A 22,543-nucleotide genomic window follows, 5' to 3' on the forward strand; every position below is an offset into this window, starting at 1 on the left:
ATATGTAGAAAGCCAGAAACTATCGAGCATGTTTTTTTGGACTGCTTGGGAGGAGTGTTCTTTTGGGACATTCTTCAAAGAACATTGAAAAAAGATCTGCCCCTTGACCCCCGTGGGATTCGTTTCCTAGCAGTGGAAAATGAAGAAGGTGTACCGTTTGACGCAGTAATGCTCATGGGATTGCACTGTATTTGGAAGGCCTGCATGGCGGCCCGACATGCTGACATCGATGCAAGGCCGGCGCAGGAGTACTTTCGCGAGTCTGTAGGCAGATTCTTGGAAACCTACAAAACTTTGAAACAAGTGCCTGAATGGGTACCGAGAATTGAGCCTCTTGTACATATGAAACGCTTTTAGCGCCTTACGTCAGCCAAGGTGTGGTTGATGGTTTTAGCCCATACCGACGCCATGTTCAGTTCAGTTCAGTGCATTTATTTCAGTCATGTACAATGGCTGAGGAGAAAGGAAAAAAAGCCGCGCACGCGGCTTGACAAAGCTCCCATCTCCCGTAGCGGCTTGGCACGGCGATGACAGACAGCAGCAAAACAATAACAAGAGAATGCATGAAATAACAAATATGTACAATATCTTCATAACAGATCACCAGAATAGTCTCGGTACTGTTACACACACGCAAATGATAGTTTAATCACAGCACAGCAATGTACCATTAAGTGTGTGTATACTTCTCTTGTTTTCTTGTGATGTATGTGTCTAAGCAGGCAATAAAAAAAAAATAGTGGTTAGTACCTTGCGTTGTGGCCGCAATAACCCAGGTTCGAATCCTGGTCACGGCATTTATTTTTTTCTCTTTTCCTACTCGGATCACCCCTGCTCTCCTCTGCTCTACATCCTCCTCCTGCTCCGTGCTTCTTCAGAACCAGTTTGTCGGCCTTGGCGCTTGCTCTTTCCCTGCACCGTCCGTCCCTCCCGGGCAGCCGTGATCGTATAGTGGTTAGTACCTTGCGTTGTGGCCGCAATAACCCAGGTTCGAATCCTGGTCACGGCATTTATTTTTTTTCTCTTTTCCTACTCGGATCACCCCTGCTCTCCTCTGCTCTGCATCCTCCTCCTGCTCCATGCTTCTTCAGAACCAGTTTGTCAGCCTTGGCGCTTGCTCTTTCCCTGCACCGTCCGTCCCTCCCGGGCAGCCGTGATCGTATAGTGGTTAGTACCTTGCGTTGTGGCCGCAATAACCCAGGTTCGAATCCTGGTCACGGCATTTATTTTTTTTCTCTTTTCTTACTCGGATCACCCCTGCTCTCCTCTGCTCTACATCCTCCTCCTGATCCGTGCTTCTTCAGAACCAGTTTGTCAGCCTTGGCGCTTGCTCTTTCCCTGCACCGTCCGTCCCTCCCGGGCAGCCGTGATCGTATAGTGGTTAGTACCTTGCGTTGTGGCCGCAATAACCCAGGTTCGAATCCTGGTCACGGCATTTATTTTTTTTCTCTTTTCCTACTCGGATCACCCCTGCTCTCCTCTGCTCTACATCCTCCTCCTGCTCCGTGCTTCTTCAGAACCAGTTTGTCAGCCTTGGCGCTTGCTCTTTCCCTGCACCGTCCGTCCCTCCCGAGCAGCCGTGATCGTATAGTGGTTAGTACCTTGCGTTGTGGCCGCAATAACCCAGGTTCGAATCCTGGTCACGGCATTTATTTTTTTTCTCTTTTCCTACTCGGATCACCCCTGCTCTCCTCTGCTCTACATCCTCCTCCTGCTCCGTGCTTCTTCAGAACCAGTTTGTCAGCCTTGGCGCTTGCTCTTTCCCTGCACCGTCCGTCCCTCCCGGGCAGCCGTGAGATTCGACTTCCGGCCACCGAGCGTGACGGACGTGTGTATCATGGGCTCCCAAGACGCGGATTCAGCGGCCCAGCCGGGCCGCGGTATCAGGAGTACGATCAAACCGAACGAGGACTACCAGCTGATTTTGCCGCATTTGCCAACAGGTTCGAGAGTTTTGCATACTGTTTTTTTGTATGGCGACGTCCAAGCCAGGCCATACCATGTTGAAAACTTTCGTGACGCTCTTGAGCGTCTGTCATTGCTGCCGGAAGTGGTTGCCCTCGGGGCATATATCAGATGAATCATGTTTGGGCCGTGACATTCTGCAATGAAGAAGGAAAAAACAAAATGCTACAGGCGGAGGCGTTCAACGTCAAGGACCACCGCTGTGTGGTCATTGACTCATGCAACCAGGGCGTCAGGCTGAAGCTGTTCTGGCTGCTACACGGCGTGCAAGATGACGACGTGAAGGCAGCTCTGGCGGCTTTTGGAAAAGTGACCGACGTAACTCGGGACAAGTGGAGAGTCAAAGGCTGCGTCGACAAGTCGTCTACTACGCGCTCATTGACATTGAAGCTGAAGGTGGGCGTTACCATCGAGGACTTACCGCACCAGCTGCATGTTGGAGAGGACGTCGCACTCGTCCACGTTCCTGGCAGAGCTCCGCTCTGCCTCCGGTGCCGCGCACCGGACACATACGTCGGGAGTGCCGTGTGCCACGTTGCGGGCTCTGTCGTCGCTTCGGCCACGACGACGCCCAGTGCGTGCGAACATATGCCACCGTAGCTGGTCCTGGTCGTAGGGTTACTACTGAGGAGCATACTATGGACGAAGTCGACGCGGTAGAGGCGACCCGTGAGAGTCGGGAAGACGCAGTACCAAAAAGCATAGGCTCAGAAAAAGCAACGCTTCGCACGGAACATGAGGCTGCCAACTCAGCAGTACCATCTGTGCCTGACACCAGAACTGAGGCGGAGGCGGGAAAAGCAGATGATGCTACGGTAGATGCACCTGAGACGGTTTTGGAACCGACAGACGAGAAGGACATTGACACGGAGATGCCCGCGGCGTCAACTTTGCCAGCGAAGAGGACGCACGACGAGGCTGATGACAAGGCGACGAGCTACGACGGGACGGACCATGAGGAACCTCTTCCCAAAGCGCCTCCTGTTCGACGTGCGGCCTTCAAGCCCAGGCCGAACGTCCCTCCTGATCGTAGGACTTCGTCGGCTGTCCCTCCGCCTTAGCGGAGGTGCCTTGCAGGGTCTTCGTGTTGGTAACCCGGTCTTCGATCGGGTTCAGTGCTGACACCGCCGTACTTCTTTGCAAACTGGAATGATTTTTGATGAGGTGAGCTGCAAACGGATGTCACTTCGAGAGCGGCGAATCCTAACCATTTAGATGGCGTCTCAACTAACATCTAGCTTGCGTATTGCCACACTGAACGTGAGAGGTCTTTCTGCGCGAAGGAGGCAAAATCAGCTTAAGCGTCTCTTGTTCGAAAACGAAATCGATCTGTTGGCTGTTCAAGAAACAAAAATTGAAAGCGAAGAGTTGACAGAAGCGATGGCTGAAATTTACTGTGCACAGTTCAGTGTTTGCGCGTGCCATGCAAAAGGAAAGTCGGGAGGGTGTCTGATTTTAACTCGAAACTGCAAAGTCGCCGTGGAAACTGTATTTTTCTGTGAAAGTGGCCGGATTGTAGCATGCGATTGTTACTTTTCTGGTGTAGAGTGGAGAGCTGTGTGTGTATATGCACCTAATAGAATTCCCGAACGAGATACCTTTTTTCGCCGTGTTCAACCTTTCCTGCTGACAGAAAAGCGTGTACTATTGCTTGGAGATTTTAACTGCGTGTGTAGACCTGAAGATAGAACAAGGAACAAAACCCTGCAGGACACGAGTGCCGAGCTGCTGTCTGAGATGATTAATGAAGCAGAATTGGAAGACATTGACATTATAATGCAAGGTTCAGAACAAACACAGTACACGCATTTCCAAGGCGTTAGTCACGCAAGGCTGGACAGAATTTATGTTTCTTCTGAGGTTGTGCCCTTGTGTTCCCAGTACCAGACTGTGCACGTCAGCTTCACTGATCATTCTTTAGTCGTGGTCACACTTGGGGAGAGGAAAAGGACTGTCAAGTTTAGTTGGGAATTATGGAAATTTAATGACACATTGTTGGAGAGTGAGGAGTTTAGCAAGAAACTAAAAGACTCAGTCAAAAGCTTGTTAGAAAAAGTCAGACTTTATACAAACATGGGAACAATTTAAATGCGACGTGAAAGTGGCCGCTATAGAAAGAGCATGTGTTTTAAAGCGTAAGGAAAAACAGCAAGAAAAGGAACTTCGTACCGAGCTTGATTTCATGCTCAGCATGGAAGGCGTCAAGCCGGGGTTGTACAGACAAGAAATAAGAGAGACCAAAACTAAGCTTGAACTAATAGATGAAACGAAATATCGAGGTGCTGTGATAAGGGCGCGCAGCGAAAGATTTTGGCTTGGGGAGACGCCCACAAAAAGGGCGCTCAGCGACGAAAAACAGTACGCAGTTTCGAAAGAGATAAAGGAAATTTGTTATCGCAATGACGTAACTTCCGAATCTGAGATGATTGAAAGGGTGTTTCTGGAATATTACCAAAACTTGTTCAGCCTTAAAACGCCCGATGTTGAACATTACAAAACTGCATTCCTGTCGCTAATGCCAAGAGTCGAGGATGACCTGGCGCAGGTACTTGAGGAGCCCATAACGGCAGCAGAAATCGAAGCTGCAATACAGCAGCTGAGCTTAAACAAGTCGCCTGGGCCGGACGGCCTCGGTGCCGCACTTTACAAGGCTTTGAAAACAGAAATGGCAATAGCATTGAAGCGCGTAATAAGCGAGTGTTACGAAAGAAAGTTAACTCCGCCGTCTTTTCGAACTTCCCACGTGGTGTTGATCCCAAATCGGACGACCCGAGTAGGTTGCAGTCAGTTGAGTGTTACCGCCCAATAAGCTTAACTAACGTAGACTACAAAATTTATATGAAAGTGCTAGCCGGACGACTCCAAACAGTAATCAAAACCCTTGTTAGCCCACACCATACCTGTGGCATAAAAGACAGATCCATTTTTACTAACATACACGTAGCTAGGAGTGTCCTTGAATGCTGTGATGCAACGGAGGGTCGTGTCGCCATGATGCAACTGGACCTGCATAAGGCGTTTGATAAAGTTGTGCATGAAATTTTGTTCGTGCTTTTGGAACATGTGAATGTAGGATGTATCATCACTGATGGCGTGAAAATGGTTTATGATGGCTGTACATCAAGGTTCATAGTTAATAACCGCCTGAGTAATAGTATTCCTGTCTTGTCGTCAGTGAGGCAGGGTTGCCCTCTTTCTCCACTGCTTTTTGCACTTTACCTGGAGCCCTTCTGTTTAAAGCTGTTAACTACGCAAAAAATTCGAGGTTACTCCTTTTGTCATAATGAAGTGAAGGTATTGGCGTATGCAGATGATACAGCAGTGCTCTGCAGAGACCAGGAAAGCGTGCAAGAAGTGGTGAGAGAAGCCGTAAATTTTTGTGATGCAAGTGGCTGTGCGATAAGCTGGCAGAAATGTTTTGGTTTTTGGCATGGAAAGTGGCAGGCCACGCCAGAAGTATTCTGTCGAATGAAGTGGGTAGACACGCCAAGAAAGTACCTCAGCGTGCCGCTAACCAAGTACAGAGAAAGCAAAGAATATTGGGCCCATGAAACCGAACGAGTGCTCAGACAAGCAAATGGGGTGGTCACAACTTTTCCATGTTGCAAGAGCTACGGTGTGCAACATGTTTTTAATAGCGAGGATTTTTTATGTTCTGCAAGCGTTAACTTTGCCAAGGACTTCAGTGCAAAGGTTGCACAGAGTGTTTGCAACATTTATTTGGTCGTCAACATGGGAACGTACCAGCCGATGCAATCTGTTCCACAAGGTGCGGAACGGTGGGCTAGGGTTATCAAATTTATTTCTGAGACAGATAGTCACTAGATTCTTTTTCTTGCGTCAAGATAATGATTTTCTGCGAACTGTTATACAAGTGCGATTGTCAGAATCACTGCCTGATTATGTTGTGTCATCCATGTCTGCAGGTCGGAGTGGGTTAAGTGCTTTCTTGCAAGAAGTTGTTGCAGCAGTCCGTATTCTTCGGTCAAAATTTTCCGATGAGTATCTAACCATTGTAACAAGGAAAAAGATGTACAAGGACCTGCTTGATGTGTTTCTGCCAGTGCCTGTTTATCGCAGTGCATATCTTCTGGGTCCCGAAAGGGATGTGCTAAAAAGAGTCGAAAGAATGCCGGTGAAGCCTTCAGTGCGTTCTTTTTTTTTTCAATTGCATACTGGAACCCTCCCAGTGAAGCCATGGTTGCAAAGCAAATGCCTTTTTATACCTTGGTCAGTAGAATGTCTTATTTGCAAAAAAGTGGAAACTATAGGACATATCTTTCTCGACTGCCACGACGCTGTTTTTCTTTGGGATGTTTTGAAGCGCACACTGAAAAAAGATTTCCCCCTGACGCCTTTTGGAATACGCTTCCTACCATGTGCAGAGCCAGGTGAAGTGCCTTGCGACCTGCTAATGTTGCTCTGCATGCACAGCCTATGGCGTACGCGAATGGATGTCAGGCATGAACATGTTGCTGTGAATGCGGCTCATCAGTATTTCATTGAGAGCATCATGTATACTCAGGAAGTTTTCGGACAGGAAGCTCCTCAGCCTGAGTGGCTGCCTGTCCTCGACCAACTAAAATCATTTAACCCATTTTATCATCGTGCACTAGCCAGAAACTGACCAGTGCTTTTATTGCCATGTCATTGTATTTTTGTTTTGTTTGCCCTGCCAAGTCGGTAATAAAGAAAAAAAAAATCCCGGGCAGCCGTGATCGTACAGTGGTTAGTACCTTGCGTTGTGGCCGCAATAACCCAGGTTCGAATCCTGGTCACGGCATTTATTTTTTCTCTTTTCCTACTCAGATCACCCCTGCTCACCTCTGCTCTCTATACCCCGCCTCCTACGTGCTTCTTCAGAACCAGTTTGTCAGCCTTGGCGCTTGCTCTTTCCCTGTGCCGTCCGTCTCTCCCGGGCAGCCGTGATCGTATAGTGGTTAGTACCTTGCGTTGTGGCCGCAATAACCCAGGTTCGAATCCTGGTCACGGCATTTATTTTTTCTCTTTTCCTACTCAGATCACCCCTGCTCACCTCTGCTCTCTATACCCCGCCTCCTACGTGCTTCTTCAGAACCAGTTTGTCAGCCTTGGCGCTTGCTCTTTCCCTGTGCCGTCCGTCTCTCCCGGGCAGCCGTGATCGTATAGTGGTTAGTACCTTGCGTTGTGGCCGCAATAACCCAGGTTCGAATCCTGGTCACGGCATTTATTTTTTCTCTTTTCCTACTCAGATCACCCCTGCTCACCTCTGCTCTCTATACCCCGCCTCCTACGTGCTTCTTCAGAACCAGTTTGTCAGCCTTGGCGCTTGCTCTTTCCCTGTGCCGTTCGTCCCTCCCGGGCAGCCGTGATCGTATAGTGGTTAGTACCTTGCGTTGTGGCCGCAATAACCCAGGTTCGAATCCTGGTCACGGCATTTATTTTTTCTCTTTTCCTACTCAGATCACCCCTGCTCACCTCTGCTCTCTATACCCCGCCTCCTACGTGCTTCTTCAGAACCAGTTTGTCAGCCTTGGCGCTTGCTCTTTCCCTGTGCCGTCCGTCCCTCCCGGGCAGCCGTGATCGTATAGTGGTTAGTACCTTGCGTTGTGGCCGCAATAACCCAGGTTCGAATCCTGGTCACGGCATTTATTTTTTCTCTTTTCCTACTCAGATCACCCCTGCTCACCTCTGCTCTCTATACCCCGCCTCCTACGTGCTTCTTCAGAACCAGTTCGTCAGCCTTGGCGCTTGCTCTTTCCCTGTGCCGTTCGTCTCTCCCGGGCAGCCGTGATCGTATAGTGGTTAGTACCTTGCGTTGTGGCCGCAATAACCCAGGTTCGAATCCTGGTCACGGCATTTATTTTTTCTCTTTTCCTACTCAGATCACCCCTGCTCACCTCTGCTCTCTATACCCCGCCTCCTACGTGCTTCTTCAGAACCAGTTCGTCAGCCTTGGCGCTTGCTCTTTCCCTGTGCCGTTCGTCCCTCCCGGGCAGCCGTGATCGTATAGTGGTTAGTACCTTGCGTTGTGGCCGCAATAACCCAGGTTCGAATCCTGGTCACGGCATTTATTTTTTCTCTTTTCCTACTCAGATCACCCCTGCTCACCTCTGCTCTCTATACCCCGCCTCCTACGTGCTTCTTCAGAACCAGTTTGTCAGCCTTGGCGCTTGCTCTTTCCCTGTGCCGTCCGTCCCTCCCGGGCAGCCGTGATCGTATAGTGGTTAGTACCTTGCGTTGTGGCCGCAATAACCCAGGTTCGAATCCTGGTCACGGCATTTATTTTTTCTCTTTTCCTACTCAGATCACCCCTGCTCACCTCTGCTCTCTATACCCCGCCTCCTACGTGCTTCTTCAGAACCAGTTCGTCAGCCTTGGCGCTTGCTCTTTCCCTGTGCCGTTCGTCTCTCCCGGGCAGCCGTGATCGTATAGTGGTTAGTACCTTGCGTTGTGGCCGCAATAACCCAGGTTCGAATCCTGGTCACGGCATTTATTTTTTTTTTCTCTTTTCCTACTCGGATCACCCCTGCTCTCTTCTGCTCTACATCCTCCTCCTGCTCCGTGCTTCTTCAGAACCAGTTTGTCAGCCTTGGCGCTTGCTCTTTCCCAGCACCGTCCGTCCCTCCCGGGCAGCCGTGATCGTATAGTGGCCCTCATATTCTGTCTCTATCGGACCACCACACTTTTTTGTCACTTTGGTGATGTTGTGTCATCTGCCCTGCGCATGTATATGTTCAGGCAATAAAGAAAAAAAAGTGATCAGAAACTTGCCGCTGAAGCTCCCGAGTGGCTCGAAAGAGTGGTGCCTTTGGTGGCACTTGTTGAGTTTTAACATGACGAAACCACAACCCATTAGGCGGATAGTGTTGTTAATTATTAGACATTGTTCCCTGTAAGTGTATTTATGTATTGTTGTTGTTGCCGAAGTCAGGCAATAAAGAAAAAAAGGAAAAAAAGTGATCGTATAGTGGTTAGTACCTTGCGTTGTGGCCTCAATAACCACGTTCAAATCCTGGTCACGGGAAGCGTTTTGTTAAAGTAATGTTTAACTGAAGTTTAAGTGACGTTTACTATAAAGCATATAACATTATTTGTTCATTCAAGAGCGAAAGCTCCACACCTCGAGGTATAACTCCCAAGGTCAAACTTGGCTGGCGTTTGACTTTCAGCCGGCGGAGCGATGGCATGCCTTATGACGTCATGCCACGTGACCCGCTGCGGAGAGGTGTCGCAGCTGCACTCACTCGGAACCTCGCCGCTGCGGTACCACGTGACTACCGGGAATTTAACAGCTGCTTCACCGGCGCTGGTCTGGTCAACTCCTCACTGCAGGCGCCAGGCTAACCACGCTTAACAGTGCTTTCGCTCGTTTAACTAGGTTCATGCCATGCTTAAACCAAGAAAATTTTTTAACAGTATAGTAACATTCAAAAGTAAACGTTAGAATAATGTTTACTTTTGATTGTTAAACTAGCATTTGCCACATAACATATAACATCCCTTGTTAATTTCTGACACAAATGCAAAATTCGAATGCACCATGTTGTCACGGAACAAAGGACCGAGACACCGTTCACCGGCAGCGTTCCCAGAAAAGTTCCTTCAACCTCCTCGTCTTTTGGTGCTAACTGGGGCCACCTGGTCGCAATATAAGTTACTGCATAACGTTACATAGCTATTTTGCAACATTATTCTTATGTTCCGCGCTACTTGGTAGATGGCGTTTTCCATCCCCAGCCCTGGCTGCAATGCCAAAAAAAGTCGCCGACCATAGCTGCAGTATTTCAACGTTCGCTCACTTTGTACTGCCCACAGGCATTATACCCATTTAAAGCTTTCGCAACACCATGATGCTGGTTTTTGCGGAGAGGTGAGGCCGTGGATGAGACCTGTATAGTCCAACGGGGCACAGTCTTATTGTATTTGATGATTTCCTTTTTTATGGTCTTTTGACAGTTATCAGTGGACCCTGCCATCATCCTTAATGGTCCTTAGACCCCACCTTGTTAAGACCAATAGCATGTCAGCCTTGGAGCTCTTTGGCAGAGCTGCCTCAGCACCATCAAAACCGCATCGTGATGAGAATATCATCATGCGCGCATGTAAGTTCTGGAGAGGGACTCCGTAAGCCACTTAGGGAATTGATATTTTGTACAAAATATCAACTATTAAAGGAATATTGGTTCACTTTACAAGCCAGGCGATGTATTACAACGGATGTATTGACTTTCGCGGACTGAGAATTCGTCGATGAAGTGATTTAAGACACTGGAAAAATGGGAACTTTTCACGGGGTAACGCGGGAGAAGCGCTTATGTTCGGGTAGTTTTTTTGAAACAGCCATAATCGTAGTCTTCGAGCGTTGCAATGATGTTTCCGGAAATACGCTTGCGTCTGTGACGACCCCACATACTGCGCGGGTCCACACGGGACGGAGAGGCAGAGAGACATCGCTAGTCTCGGTTGGAACAAAACTGATATGTTCAAGAATTACGTGCTAATCAGTATATGATGCAGAGGCTGGGGTGCACAAGCTTAAATGCCGCTGCGTTGGCGTCGGAGTCTTCATCATAAGGAACGGAGGGGGTGCGGAGTTGGCCTTGTTCGTTCGCTGTCTCCGATGCCTGGGGCGCCTCGGGCCCCGGAGGACCGACTCCCAGCGGAGTCGTCTCGGGACTTGCTCCTCACCCCACTGACCAGCTTTCCTCGCTTTTCGTCCTCCACTTGGGCGATCCTTTTGCCAGGCTAGAGCTTCTCTCTCTCCCCCCCCCCCCCCTCCGCCCCCCTCCCTCCTCTAAGCGCCGGCGACTGCGGCATTCCCCGTCTTCTCCAGCATATTCCCACCACCTTGGGCATTCCCCGTCTTCTCCCTCATTTTGCCACTGGCTTGGGCCTTTCCTCCTCCGGTCGGCTCCACTGTCACTCTTGCGGGGGTGTGCTTGGCCTGGGAACAAAGATGGCGGCCAAGCTGTCTCCCTTCATACCCATAATGTGTCTTGGCTCCAGACACCCGACGATTCCTCGCGTCATACAGTCTCTTGCTCAAGCGCGTCCAGGGTCCCTCAAAGGGAAAATATCGCCGGAGACGCGCAGCGCACTCTCATATGTCGCTAGGCGTTAGTATCACTTGCAACTTGTCACTATAGGGAGTATTGTTGGGTTTGGGATGCCCCCCCCCCCCCTGCCTTGTGGATTAAGGCAGCTCGCGGTTCCCCTGCTGCCTAAGTGGATTAGGCAGCGACCTTCCAGGACCGTGGGACCGTGGTGGCAGCGGCGAAAGTCAAAGACCGCCGAAGGCCGAAGATGCGGCAACGATGGCGGCGTTCCGTGGCCGAGTCGACCCCCGGGTCAACGAACAGAGTGGTGGTGTGCTGAGTGAGAGACAGCAGTGTTTAATTACTGAGCCTCTACCCTCTCCCATCAACCGAGCTGCGAAGGAGCGGGACAGCCAGCACCGCCCAGCCGTGGGTGGTACCCCCGGAGTCCATGTCTGCCCATGCGATTGGACGTCATCCTTCGAACTATTTTCCCCAGACAGGGATCTGGGGAATCAGTGTTATTTAACGAGGTGTTGTTTTGGGGACAGCAGAGCACTCCTGTTGACTCCTGAAGACGTTCTCTTTCACTGAGAATCCCTCTCAGTTGCTCTCTTATGTAAATAATGTAAATATTCCTGCATAAACTTCTCCTTTTCCTTGTTTTCTTACTCGTAACCCCGTCTCCCGTCCTTCCTCGTCCCTTCTCCGGCCCGACCACGCTCACTCGATTCTAATAGTATTCGCCTGCTACGTGCCAATAGCAATGGCACGTGTCACGTATGGATTTAATTACAAAGGCTACTGGTTACAAAGCGGAACGGCCAAACGCATTTATGTCCGCATAAATGCGTTCAAAAAACGAAATGCAATTCAAAAAAAGTGCTGGATGCGATACGTGTAAGGGAGAACCCTAGACACTTTAGACATCCATGCGGACTGTGGGACGAGCATCAGTGCAGGAGGAAAGGGAATTAAGAACGCACAATCGAGGTGGCCAGTGTCACAACTGTAGTAACAGTTTAACCTCAAATAATTCCAGGGAATATCGAAAACATATGCATGCATATATGCGTTATTTTGCAGAAGTGCTCGTTAAACTATTAGAGAGACCAGAAAGACAGTTACAGCATCGCTATTCCAATGCAGGAAGGGCCAGAAGAGCTTCTACGTGTACACATATACCAGACGATTTTTTTTTTTAACGTTTACAGATTTTTACAGAAAACTGTGAGATATACGTTGTTGCAGTCTGTGCAGGTGAATTGAACAGTGAGGCGGACATTATGCACATGATAGTGTTCAATAATTGGACGATGAATTAACTAAAATTAACTATTTTATTTTAGGCAGTATTATATACATTGCAGAACTGAAGGCCATCGACACCCAAGGCGAGCCCCGTTTTTAAATTTTCTTAACAGGCAAAGTGGTTAAAATTATTGAACGTCAAAATACATATTTGGAAGCTCGTTAAGTTGACTTTCCCGCATTACACATTTATAAAATGGTGTCGTTCACACATGTAATGCAGCACATACAGATGCTCTCTGTGCATTCTATGCCGTAGAAAGTTAGTGATTTCGGCGACGATGCTACGTGCAGCGACTCCCTTTTGTTCATATTCAACACAGAGAAGTCAACTCAGCGAGCTTTGGACTAATTTTGACATTCGATATTTTGAACCACATTAGAAACTGGTATTTATATCTGGGACTTTAAATTTATAAACTGGGCTAACCTTGAATGTTCATGGCCTTACATTTCGCGTACCATCTTGCCCCTTAGATTAAATTTAAAAAAAAGGTGTTTAGTTGATTTCAGTTAAATTATTCAACTCGATCACGTACAGTCTTTGTCAGAAGTAACCAGGCTGTGTGGTTTGCTTCTAGCTCGTACAGTGGAGCCCTTACAGCTTCCCTGAAGCTGAAATGGTCGTTAAAGGTAAGGACTGGGGGTCTTTTTACCTTCCAACACTTTTTGATCTTTAGGAAAGCCACAAGGGCCCCACTATACAAGCTAGAAGCAAACCATGCAGCCTGGTTACTTTTGACAAAGACTGTACATGATGTCCGCCTCGGTGAACGATCCACCCGCAGAAACCGAACCGACGTATTCCTCAGTTTCTGAAATAAACTTTAAAAAATCGCCCAGTATACGTTTCACTTCAGACGTTGCACGCTGCTGTTGCACCTACGCACCTTAGAGTCGAGTTTTTTTTTTTTTTGTGCATATGTGTGTGATAATTGGCTACAGTCTTCGACTGTTTGCGTGAGCGCAAGGTTTTAATTCAGTGAAAAGCGGGTAGGGCTCCAAGAAACAGTTTTTATGACTCACGGTTCCTTATCTATACCACTTTCAAAACGATATGCACCAAACGGCAGGCACCTTGGACTTTTCAACCCCGTCAGTGAGCCGCATTATTCATGAGACACAGCACGTAGGAAGCCTTGGGTGGTACTTTTACAACAGAGCAGCTTACACATCTATATATGTCCGTATAGCTGTCGACTGCAGCTGCCATAGTGAAGCATTTGAAGTTGTCCCTTACACTAGAAGCGCCGGTATTTGGACAGCTCTAAAGACGTACGAACCAGCGTTGATGATATGCAAGACCAACGCTTCAGCGGTCCCAAGAGTTCTGCCCTTGCAACCGCATACCGCACATTTGGTAAGCCGTGAGTGTCGGCCGGATCTGGGCTGCCTCCTGGTGCGTTGTCTGCGTTGGTGTCGGCGGGAAGGGTTCATACGTTTGCGTGACCAGCCCTAACCTCTGAGGGGGCAGGGCTGTGAGGTCTACGGCCCGAGGTATCGGGAAAGCGGGGGTCACTAGGGCCTGCACATGACCGCCTGACTAGGCGCAAGAAGTTTCCAGGCATGTCTCGACCGCAGGCTCAGCGGTAGCCCCTGGAAGCTGCATGACGTCTGAAAGAATCTAACCAATAGCCATCTCTGAACTGGTATATGCAGGAGCAGTGCGACGAAGGTGCGAGCATGAAAAAGTCGCCGGGAAAGACTCGCCAATTTTCGCGCGCGATTGTGGGTCCTCTGCTGCGTGTAGAAGAGTATTGTTTGGCTCAGGCTTTCATGGCAACGCAACACAGTGATTGAGGAAGTTGATGAGCTTTCCTCGGAAGGCGTTTCAGAGCTCCTTTGATAGGGATTGGACGATTTTCGACAGCAGTCTAGACAAATCCTCTACGCTGGTCTGTACAATACAAATACATATATACTATATAGATTTATGGCCATATACTTTTAGAAGGCCTTTTTCTATAGACAGTGTATATACAACATATAGACAAAAGGAAATGTCTGCAGGAAGGCCGTTAAGTAAATGTATAGAAAATCTGTAGCCCATTTTTATAAGGGGGTGTGCGCCAAGCCGTATAGCGCTTCTCTAGCCGCAACCCAGCAAGGTTCGCAAGAGACGCCTGCTGCCGATGGTAATAGGAGCTCGAAGCTGCTTCTGGCGACGCATTCAGTATAACTCGTCCCAGCTTTGGCTTCAAGACAACAGACATGTGTATCTTCAAGGCTGTCGTTCATTACGGGGCCGTTGAATTCCACGCACACACATACACCCAAGTGCTGTCAAGTAACCACAAATTCAATCCACAGTTGATGAGACCTTTTTTTTTCTTTTATTTACAGCTTAAATAAGAGCTTAGCTGAAAGTCCAGCGTCGTCAGTGCGGTAAGAAGAGCGCTTGCAGCGAAGCAACCACCTCGAATAGCCGCCGGCTATACCGTTGTCCCTTGTGATGGTGGAAGTGTTGGTGGTGCTTGGTAAGATGACATTGGTGGTGAAGGTCGCGGTGGTGACAACGAGGGCGAAGGTATACGACACTTCTTTCACCGCACTAAAAATCCGCGCGAAGACCACGCTGCACAGAGACGACCCATCCAAAGCGACTGCTGCTGTGTGTGGCGTTTCGGTGGCGCCTACAAAAGGTCCCTCCGTTATGTACACAAATAAGAGCGAGAGATTGTCCCGGGCGTATATCACAGAGGGGCACGCGTGAGCTGCACACCAACACACACGCGCGCACCCACGACACATGCACACGCACCGCGGGCGAAGACGACGACACCAGGAGGCGGCGGGGTTTCAGAGAACCTGGAACTTCCAAGGCGCCGCTGCTCCGCCTTTGTCCCCTCCGCCGTACTCGAGGCAGTCTGCGGCCGGGGGCGTCCTCGTACTCAGCGTCGCAGGCCGGTCCTGCTGGTGGGACGACGGGTGCGGTGCCTGATGCGGCGGGGCCTGATGCACGGGTCCGGCAAGGTAGTCCATGCCGCCATAATAGGGCGCGCCGTAGGGACCAGTGGGCGCGTAGCATCCACTCCCCGCGGTCTGGAGGGGAGCACCGTGCTGAGGTCCCCCTGCTAGGGCAGCCTGGCTCACCGCGGGTCCCTGGCCGTGAGCCACGGAGGAGGAACCCGTGTGGTAAGGGGAGCGCTGGTGTGCGCCGGCCATGAGCTCGGCCACGGCTGGTCCGATGGCTGCGGGACTCCAGATGGAGCTCGCCTGCTGGTGCAGGGGAGAGGAGGCAGCGCTCGCCACCAGCGCCGCAGGCTTGTAGGGAGATTCGCCGCGGCTCGACGATGTGGGACTGGAGGAGGGCGCGGGACTCTTGGCCTTCTTGGGGCGCGGCTTGGAGGCAGAGCCGTTCTGCTGCTGCTGTTGCTGCTGACGGCACTTGGCTCGGCGGTTCTTGAACCATACCTGCGGGCAGGGTGCAAGGAAGCGAGGTCAATACATGCACTTTTGACAACTTTTAATTGCTGGTAGGCTACTGTATAGGCCCGCGGCAAGCGGATTTTGAGCCGATATATCGTGCACGAGCATACCGTCAGATACAAATTAAGTACGCAGTGGCAAATACCCCTGAAAGTATGCCGTCCAGCCAATGGCATCGACTGAATGTCATGACGTCGAGGTTAAGCCCATCTCACAGAGGTACAGTCTCTGTCAAAAGTATACAGCCCAAGGGGTTTGCTTCCAAGTCGTGTAGCGGGGCTCTTTAGCACATTTGACAGTCCTAAGCTTGGGAGGGTTGAGGACTTAAGTTCCTCCTGCTTTCGTGAAATTAAGGTCCCTGAGTATGCAAGAGGAGCCGCGCCGCAGGGGTCCGAAGCAGAACCCTCGGGTCCTATTCTTTTGATAAAGACTGAAGACACCATCCACTAGTGACTTCACGCTTGGGGATTAATCGCGACGTCATCAGAAACAGTCGACGTCATTGGTTGGAAGGCCTCCTTTGATGGCATCCGCCGCTGCTTTCTTGAGTTGTATCCGACTATAGGGCTTTTCAAACATTGGTTTGTTGGCTATGTGTCCTGCTAATAGCTACATCACCCTGTACCGATTCCGACAACCGATCTATTGACTTCAGAAGTGTGACAAGAATGTTAAAAGTGCGTGCAAGACATGCACTTGTGAGAAAGGCGTGGAAAGGAAAGTTGACATCCGTACTTTCGCAATTATTTTCAACCTCCCCTTTATGTTTAATAAACGCCAACGGGCATTTCAGTTATGGTTGTAGCTACGTGAACCATTCTTGCCAGCTCCGCTACCACGCGATTCAGTCTGTTCGCTTCCAGACAACGTAATATCAAAATACAGCTGCCGACTGCCACGAGTCGATGTTCTGTGCGTACTTGCAGAATGTGATGGCTACATGCAAGGAGAAATGGGATAATTGTAACAAGCTGCAGCGTTTCTAATATCGAAAGTAAGCCCCATTGACAAATACAGAAGCGAGGCGTATACGTCAACCGCGTGCTGCTACTCGCTTTTGTGCACACGAACCGCACATACAAGTGTCAAGAAGGGCAAATGCAAACACACACATCACTAAGGATAAAGGAGTCACACAAGAGCGACTGCGCCTATACCTGCACCTCGCCCACAGAGGAACCACACTCAAAGTACATAGACGCCGATACCATCGGTACATACACCGGCAACTCTCCGCATCATCGCACATCAGACCCCGCGGCGGACCAAATGGAGTCCAGCCTCCCAAGCCCAGTTCGCACCAAGGACTCCCGAATCCGCACGGTGCCAAGAAAACATACACGTTCACACACACACACACACATCGCCACGACCACGGTGGGCTAGCTATTACCTTCCGGGCCCGAGCAAGAAGCGGCGGGCGTTAAAAGGTTTACCGCGTGCGTTCGTGTGGGCTCCCGACCTCTACAGGCACGCACAAATCCGCGCGCGCGGTCTCCTCGGCTCTTGAACTTCGCCGCCAGGACAGACTGCGCGGTTCACGGGCCGCAGAGTTCGGCGAGGTTTAGTGAACTGAAACCGAGGCGGACAAAGGAAAAGAGAACGCCGACCAGCGGGGCCAAGAAAAGCGCGACGCGTTTAAGCTTGAGGACACAGCCTTTCGCGTGGCGGCGGCGACAGCAACGCCGTGGAGGGCACACACACAGATCAGAAAGAAGCAGGGAGGAGGGGGAGTTGCCGCAGCGAGAGAGGAAAGGCGACCGCATATATGCGCGTTCACGCACAAGGCGGGCATCGCCGTGCCAGCAGGCCTGGCGGCTGTGAGTTGCTTGCTACATACGTGGACCCGACAATGGTGGCTAACACTTCCCCCTCCTCCTCTCCCTTTCCGTCCTTCCCCAATATTCCTCTCACCCACGCAGGCAGCAACATCAGTAGCAGTATTATATTATAGGCCCACACCTCCTCCCCACAACCGTGGGAGGATGCCGATAACGCCCCGCAAATAGCACGCCGACGCGGCCACGCGATGGAACGAGGTACGCACACACAGAGACAAGTCGTCGTGTGTGTTCGTCTGTGCGTGGCCGTAACGCACAAACAAGAACGGACAACACCCGGGCCACTGCCCCTATTCCCTTGACACCCCCTACAACCCTCCTTACTTTGGAGCTCCTCTCATAGTGAACATCACGCTTCTTGAATAAACAGAAAAGAGGTTTGGGGGGAAAGGAGCCCTCTCTCTGTCCTCATCATGCGGCCGCCGCCGTTAAAGCATCCGACACCGCACACCTCGCTGTGACGACGTGCGTAGGGAACTCGTGGCGGCTGCTCGAGAGAGATACCGCGACGTCCCTCTCTACAAACAAGCGATCTCCGCGAGCGCTGCGGCGGAGGTCTTTTGCCCGCTCCGTTCTTGCGGGAGCGGCGAGCGAGCCGGGGAAAGGGGGGGGGGGGGGGGGGGGCAGATCCCGGGTGCGATGGTGGCATTCTTCGAAGCAATCATTTCCCTCTGCGCGGCAGCGACAGTAGCGCCACCGAATCGAAGCTGTGTCGGTGTCCTCCGCGTAAAAGGACCGGAGTATTCTTTTTTTTTCTTTTTTCCCCCAGGAAATACTCCCTCTGATAAGGCGTGGACACGGGGGCGTGCGTTGGACCTCACTTCCGGCGGATGGGATGGGTAAGTTGCGTAGTCCCGGATGGGATGTACACCTTTACTCGATTGGCCAGGCCACGTGGAGCTACGTTGAGTTACGCAAGGAATGCTCACTGCTCCATACACACATACATCTTTGTACACAATGCATGCTCCAACTAGGCGTATCATCAGAAGCATAACCCTTTTCGTTGCTAATGGAAGATAAGTCTACATCGAGTCTGCCAAGGAGGAAGGCAAAGATCAAGAATGCAATTCCAGGAGGGGGGGGGGGGGGGGGGGGTCTGAGTTGCACAAGTAAGGCTCGGGTTCAGGTTGGACTCTAGGTTGTCGCTAACTAGCTGGGCACATTCCACGTCGGGTGCACATATCATATGGGGGTATATATCACCCGAAGCGGCGGTTAGGATCTGGCACTTAAGCGGGACTTATACATTGCCTGTGGAGCCTCTACATAGCTAGAGCAGGCAATCCAGGCGTACGTACGTGCCCTTCTGTACAGCTCTTTGATACAACAGTTGAACTTTCCATGGGATCCAGCACGCTAAACTGGTTCAACACTAAGAGATTAGGCGACTGTCGTATACAACTTGTGGTACTCAGATTAATCGCTCAGCGCTTTCAAAAATTTGTTATGCAATGATTACCACGGGGATCTAAAAGTTATGTGGCGCCGCCCAAAGCGAATGGGCCCTGCTCAAAGGTGAGACATCCATCTGCTAATATCCAGAGACTGGCCATGGCTGAACTTCGTTCCAGAATTAAGTGGTGCATGGCTAAAGAAACCTGGAACTTCAGCGGGTGCATGCATTTCATTTCACTCTAACGATACTACCTCCTTTCCCTTACCTTGGCATCCTTATCTTTATCAGAACATATCTCCGCGGTTATGTGCTCTGCGGATTGCATTCCAGGTTAAGCCTATTTCATCTTGATATCCGCTAAGATACCATTAAATGGATTTCATTTTCTAGTCCACATATACTCGCTTGCTGCGTCAACTTTTCTTGCAATGCCGCCGCAAAAGTCGCTGCAGCTTCTGGCCCTAATTCATGAGTTACTGACAAAACTGAATGACCAATACCTTATAGAATGTATAAAAAACTTATTTCACTTCGTCCCTTTACATTACTGTTTACACAGTGAACATCAAGTGAAACTAAACTGCAGCGTGCAGCTGCCACATATATGTTATACCGTCGCACTTACGGCCACTACTAGACGCAACGTAAAATGCTTACTTTATGAGGTTAAACGTATGAAGGACGAATATGGGGTTATTTAACGGGCACTGATATCGCACAGTACACGGGCCTCTAGAATTTCGCCTCCATCGGAATGCGACCTCCGCGGCCGGTATCGAACCCACGACTTTCGGGTCAGCAGCCGACCGCCATAACCACTGAGCCAACGTGGAGGCACACAACAGCTTAAGATGTGACAGCACATTTCCAAACAGCCCTATGGAAAAGTGGGACACGACGCCACCGCCCATGCCACTTCCGTCGCACAAGACATTCACTTTTCGGAAGGAGCGACAGGTGGTCGCTCCAGACCCCACCGAAGATGCGATACGGTCGGTCACAAAAAGAAACCGAGAGGCGACGTTGGCGACCTCTTTGCCGTCGGCGCTTTTTACGCACAGTTGTAGTATAGAAAGTAGGGCTACCTAGACAGAAGGTCTCGATCCACCGTAGACATACACTGTCCAACATACATCGCGGTAGCGGCAACGCTGACAAGAACGCCAATAGACAGCAGCGGGGGAGACATGTTACAAGGAGCGCGCACGAGAGATTGCATCTGTCGCAGTATGCGAGGGGGGGATACACATGGCGGCGTTTTTCCTGAGGCCACATCGCTTTCCATCCCCACCGCAGTCCTCTGCGTTGCGCACCTCACCGGAGTTGGCCCGCGCGCCACGAGTGTATGTTTCTTTCATCGCGCACACAAAAACAGTGCATGGCGCTGCGGGCGTAGAACGTGTTCACACGAGCGTTCTCGAGTGCGGCATCGAATGTCTAGTTGCTGCGACGCATTGTGCGAGGGGGAGAGCCCCCCCCCCCCCCCTTCCTGCAACGCTCTCCCAAAACCATTCCCCGTCCTCTCCACAGCTGGCTCGACGACCAGGAACTACCGCCGGTCGCTCAGCCATTTGCATGACAGAGCTCGACCACGAGGTCTGCACGGTCGCGGGAAAGCTGGCTTGTAATTGAAACCGGGGTGATTGTGTGCGTGTGCGTGTGTGCGTGTGTGTGTGCAGCCAGCTGACGAACCGCTGTCGTTTCGGATATGTACGCTGTCCCCTTCTACCCCCTACTCTCGTTCGCTACTCGCTCGCTAGATGGCGTCTGCGGCGGTGGCAACGACAACGTTTCGGCGCGGCGCGGTGACCCGTGGGAGGCGGTGCGAGCGGCCGCGGTTCGAGGTCTTTTTCCACGTGCGCGACAGTCCGAAACGTCTCGGTGTGTGAAAGGCCTGCGCGCGCTTAGCTTGCACGTGACGCACGCCCATAGTAGGGACACGCGTGTATGGCCTTCTCATGAATAACCGATTTGGGGATTTGCGGGGTGGCTGATGCGGCGGCGGAAAATTGAGGGGATGATTTTGGGGAGGATACCCTAGTACTGCTCCCTTTTCAACGGTGATCTGGACGGGAACTAAGAGGTGATGAGTTGTCCGCGAGGAGTATATGGAGTGGAGAATGCAGACCAGAGTATTTAACCAAATCAATCAATTATATTGGGAGGTGGAGATGTCGGACGGCACGGAAAATGCCCAGTGAGCCCTAAAATGAAGCATTAAAAACTGTTCCTGAGCTTTGGCGACGCATCTACGTGATTTGGTTTTGCAGTCGTTAGTCAAAGAAGCGGCATATCATATAAGTTCCGACATTCGGCGCATGATGCAGTAAGCACGGTAAGCTGCGACAGTACGCAGGAATTGAAATGCTTCCAGCGTCAAATTGATATTTAACAACTTATCGGAAATGATTTAGAACGCCGGAGAAGGCGTCAGTAAATTGACAGCAGCTCTGTGCTGCTGAGGTTTCACGAAAGAATGAGAAATTAACATATGTCAAGCGTACACTACAGTGTACACGAAAAAATGATTGTTTATATCGGTGCAGCTATGTCACTGCTAAGATTATTGGTGTCGCTGTAGAACAACCTTGCGCGTTCGGCGACAGTTAGTGTTAGGTGATACCGATGACACCTTCGCAGGATAGCAGCCAGAACTGACGGCGTAGTTATAGGCACGGGATGAGAAAAAAGCACAGCGACATTCGCAGCCATACTATTATCTGATTACATTGTCATGCAGCGAAATAACGCAAGGCGTGAGTTCCGCAAAGTCGAGAATATCACCCATTGCAAAGCGACGCCCTTGATTACGCAGGCCAAAGCGCAAATACTTGAGCCACAAAAACTGTACACAGTACTGAACTACTCTGAAAAAAATTACGAGGAACTTTAGCGGCTAAAGTGGTGAAAGGCGAAGCCTGAGTGCTGCATTCTGCTACGCGCTTGTTCAGTGCACATTTTGTTGGTGCATTAATTAACTGCCAATTAATGACGCTTAAGCTTCGCCTTAAGGAGTGGAACGCGACAGCGTGTTGTAGCGCTGCCAGGGAGTCCACGGAACGCCACCACCCGTTCGGCGCGATGCCTTGCCCTTTGAACTCAAAGGAAATGGCGCAGTAATTCTCTGTCATCTCGGTGGACACCTGAACCGCACCGTAGAGGAAGGGAGGAAGTGGGAGTGAAAGAAGACAAAGAGGGCCCGTAATGAAGGAAATGAAAATTGTATTTCAGGAAAGGAAATTACGCAGTAACTGTCTCACATATCTCGGTGAACACCCGTCAAAATTCAGGGGGCACTTTTTTTTACCTAAAGTGTGGTCACTGATGTGTGGTTAAGATGTTAAGCTTCGCCTCTAAGAGTGGAACGCGACAGCATCTTGCAACGCTGCCAGGGAGTCCATAGAACGCCATTGCCCATTCGGTTCTACGCCTCGCTCGTCGGTAAATTGGTTTTTTGAGGAAAGGAAATGTATCTGTCTGTCATATCTCGGTGGACACCTAAACCTCGCTGGAAGGGAAGGGAGGAGGATGGGAGTGAGCGAAGACACCGTATTCACTAGACGCGCCTTTGTTCATTCCAA

At 50.5% G+C, this 22,543-nt stretch overlaps 1 protein-coding gene and 13 non-coding genes across 14 annotated transcripts in view; 13 read left to right on the forward strand and 1 right to left on the reverse strand.

Moving 5' to 3' along the window:
• Window positions 1–937: 937 nt before the first annotated feature.
• Window positions 938–1,009, forward strand: TRNAH-GUG (transfer RNA histidin (anticodon GUG)). The gene has a single exon. It is a non-coding gene; the product is annotated as a tRNA-His (tRNA).
• A 141-nt stretch (window positions 1,010–1,150) lies between these two features.
• TRNAH-GUG (transfer RNA histidin (anticodon GUG)) lies at window positions 1,151–1,222 on the forward strand. The gene has a single exon. It is a non-coding gene; the product is annotated as a tRNA-His (tRNA).
• A 141-nt stretch (window positions 1,223–1,363) lies between these two features.
• Window positions 1,364–1,435, forward strand: TRNAH-GUG (transfer RNA histidin (anticodon GUG)). Its single transcript has one exon. It is a non-coding gene; the product is annotated as a tRNA-His (tRNA).
• Window positions 1,436–1,576: 141 nt separating this feature from the next.
• Window positions 1,577–1,648, forward strand: TRNAH-GUG (transfer RNA histidin (anticodon GUG)). The gene has a single exon. It is a non-coding gene; the product is annotated as a tRNA-His (tRNA).
• Window positions 1,649–6,676: 5,028 nt separating this feature from the next.
• Window positions 6,677–6,748, forward strand: TRNAH-GUG (transfer RNA histidin (anticodon GUG)). The gene has a single exon. It is a non-coding gene; the product is annotated as a tRNA-His (tRNA).
• Window positions 6,749–6,887: 139 nt separating this feature from the next.
• On the forward strand, window positions 6,888–6,959 carry TRNAH-GUG (transfer RNA histidin (anticodon GUG)). Its single transcript has one exon. It is a non-coding gene; the product is annotated as a tRNA-His (tRNA).
• A 139-nt stretch (window positions 6,960–7,098) lies between these two features.
• TRNAH-GUG (transfer RNA histidin (anticodon GUG)) lies at window positions 7,099–7,170 on the forward strand. The gene has a single exon. It is a non-coding gene; the product is annotated as a tRNA-His (tRNA).
• A 139-nt stretch (window positions 7,171–7,309) lies between these two features.
• Window positions 7,310–7,381, forward strand: TRNAH-GUG (transfer RNA histidin (anticodon GUG)). The gene has a single exon. It is a non-coding gene; the product is annotated as a tRNA-His (tRNA).
• A 139-nt stretch (window positions 7,382–7,520) lies between these two features.
• TRNAH-GUG (transfer RNA histidin (anticodon GUG)) lies at window positions 7,521–7,592 on the forward strand. The gene has a single exon. It is a non-coding gene; the product is annotated as a tRNA-His (tRNA).
• Window positions 7,593–7,731: 139 nt separating this feature from the next.
• On the forward strand, window positions 7,732–7,803 carry TRNAH-GUG (transfer RNA histidin (anticodon GUG)). Its single transcript has one exon. It is a non-coding gene; the product is annotated as a tRNA-His (tRNA).
• Window positions 7,804–7,942: 139 nt separating this feature from the next.
• TRNAH-GUG (transfer RNA histidin (anticodon GUG)) lies at window positions 7,943–8,014 on the forward strand. The gene has a single exon. It is a non-coding gene; the product is annotated as a tRNA-His (tRNA).
• A 139-nt stretch (window positions 8,015–8,153) lies between these two features.
• TRNAH-GUG (transfer RNA histidin (anticodon GUG)) lies at window positions 8,154–8,225 on the forward strand. Its single transcript has one exon. It is a non-coding gene; the product is annotated as a tRNA-His (tRNA).
• A 139-nt stretch (window positions 8,226–8,364) lies between these two features.
• TRNAH-GUG (transfer RNA histidin (anticodon GUG)) lies at window positions 8,365–8,436 on the forward strand. The gene has a single exon. It is a non-coding gene; the product is annotated as a tRNA-His (tRNA).
• Window positions 8,437–14,607: 6,171 nt separating this feature from the next.
• The window catches only part of LOC149330259 (homeobox protein OTX2-like), an 85,655-nt gene continuing 77,719 nt past the window's right edge, over window positions 14,608–22,543 (reverse strand). Inside the window, exon 4 of the mRNA XM_089560858.1 lies at window positions 14,608–15,707. Coding sequence (XP_089416984.1) covers window positions 15,093–15,707 — 615 coding nt within the window. The 3' untranslated portion in view covers window positions 14,608–15,092. The remainder of the gene's footprint in view (window positions 15,708–22,543) is intronic.

Source organism: Amblyomma mixtum, chromosome 9 (genome assembly GCF_055824585.1).
Source record: "Amblyomma mixtum isolate Tamu chromosome 9, ASM5582458v1, whole genome shotgun sequence".
Classification (NCBI taxonomy): domain Eukaryota; kingdom Metazoa; phylum Arthropoda; class Arachnida; order Ixodida; family Ixodidae; genus Amblyomma; species Amblyomma mixtum.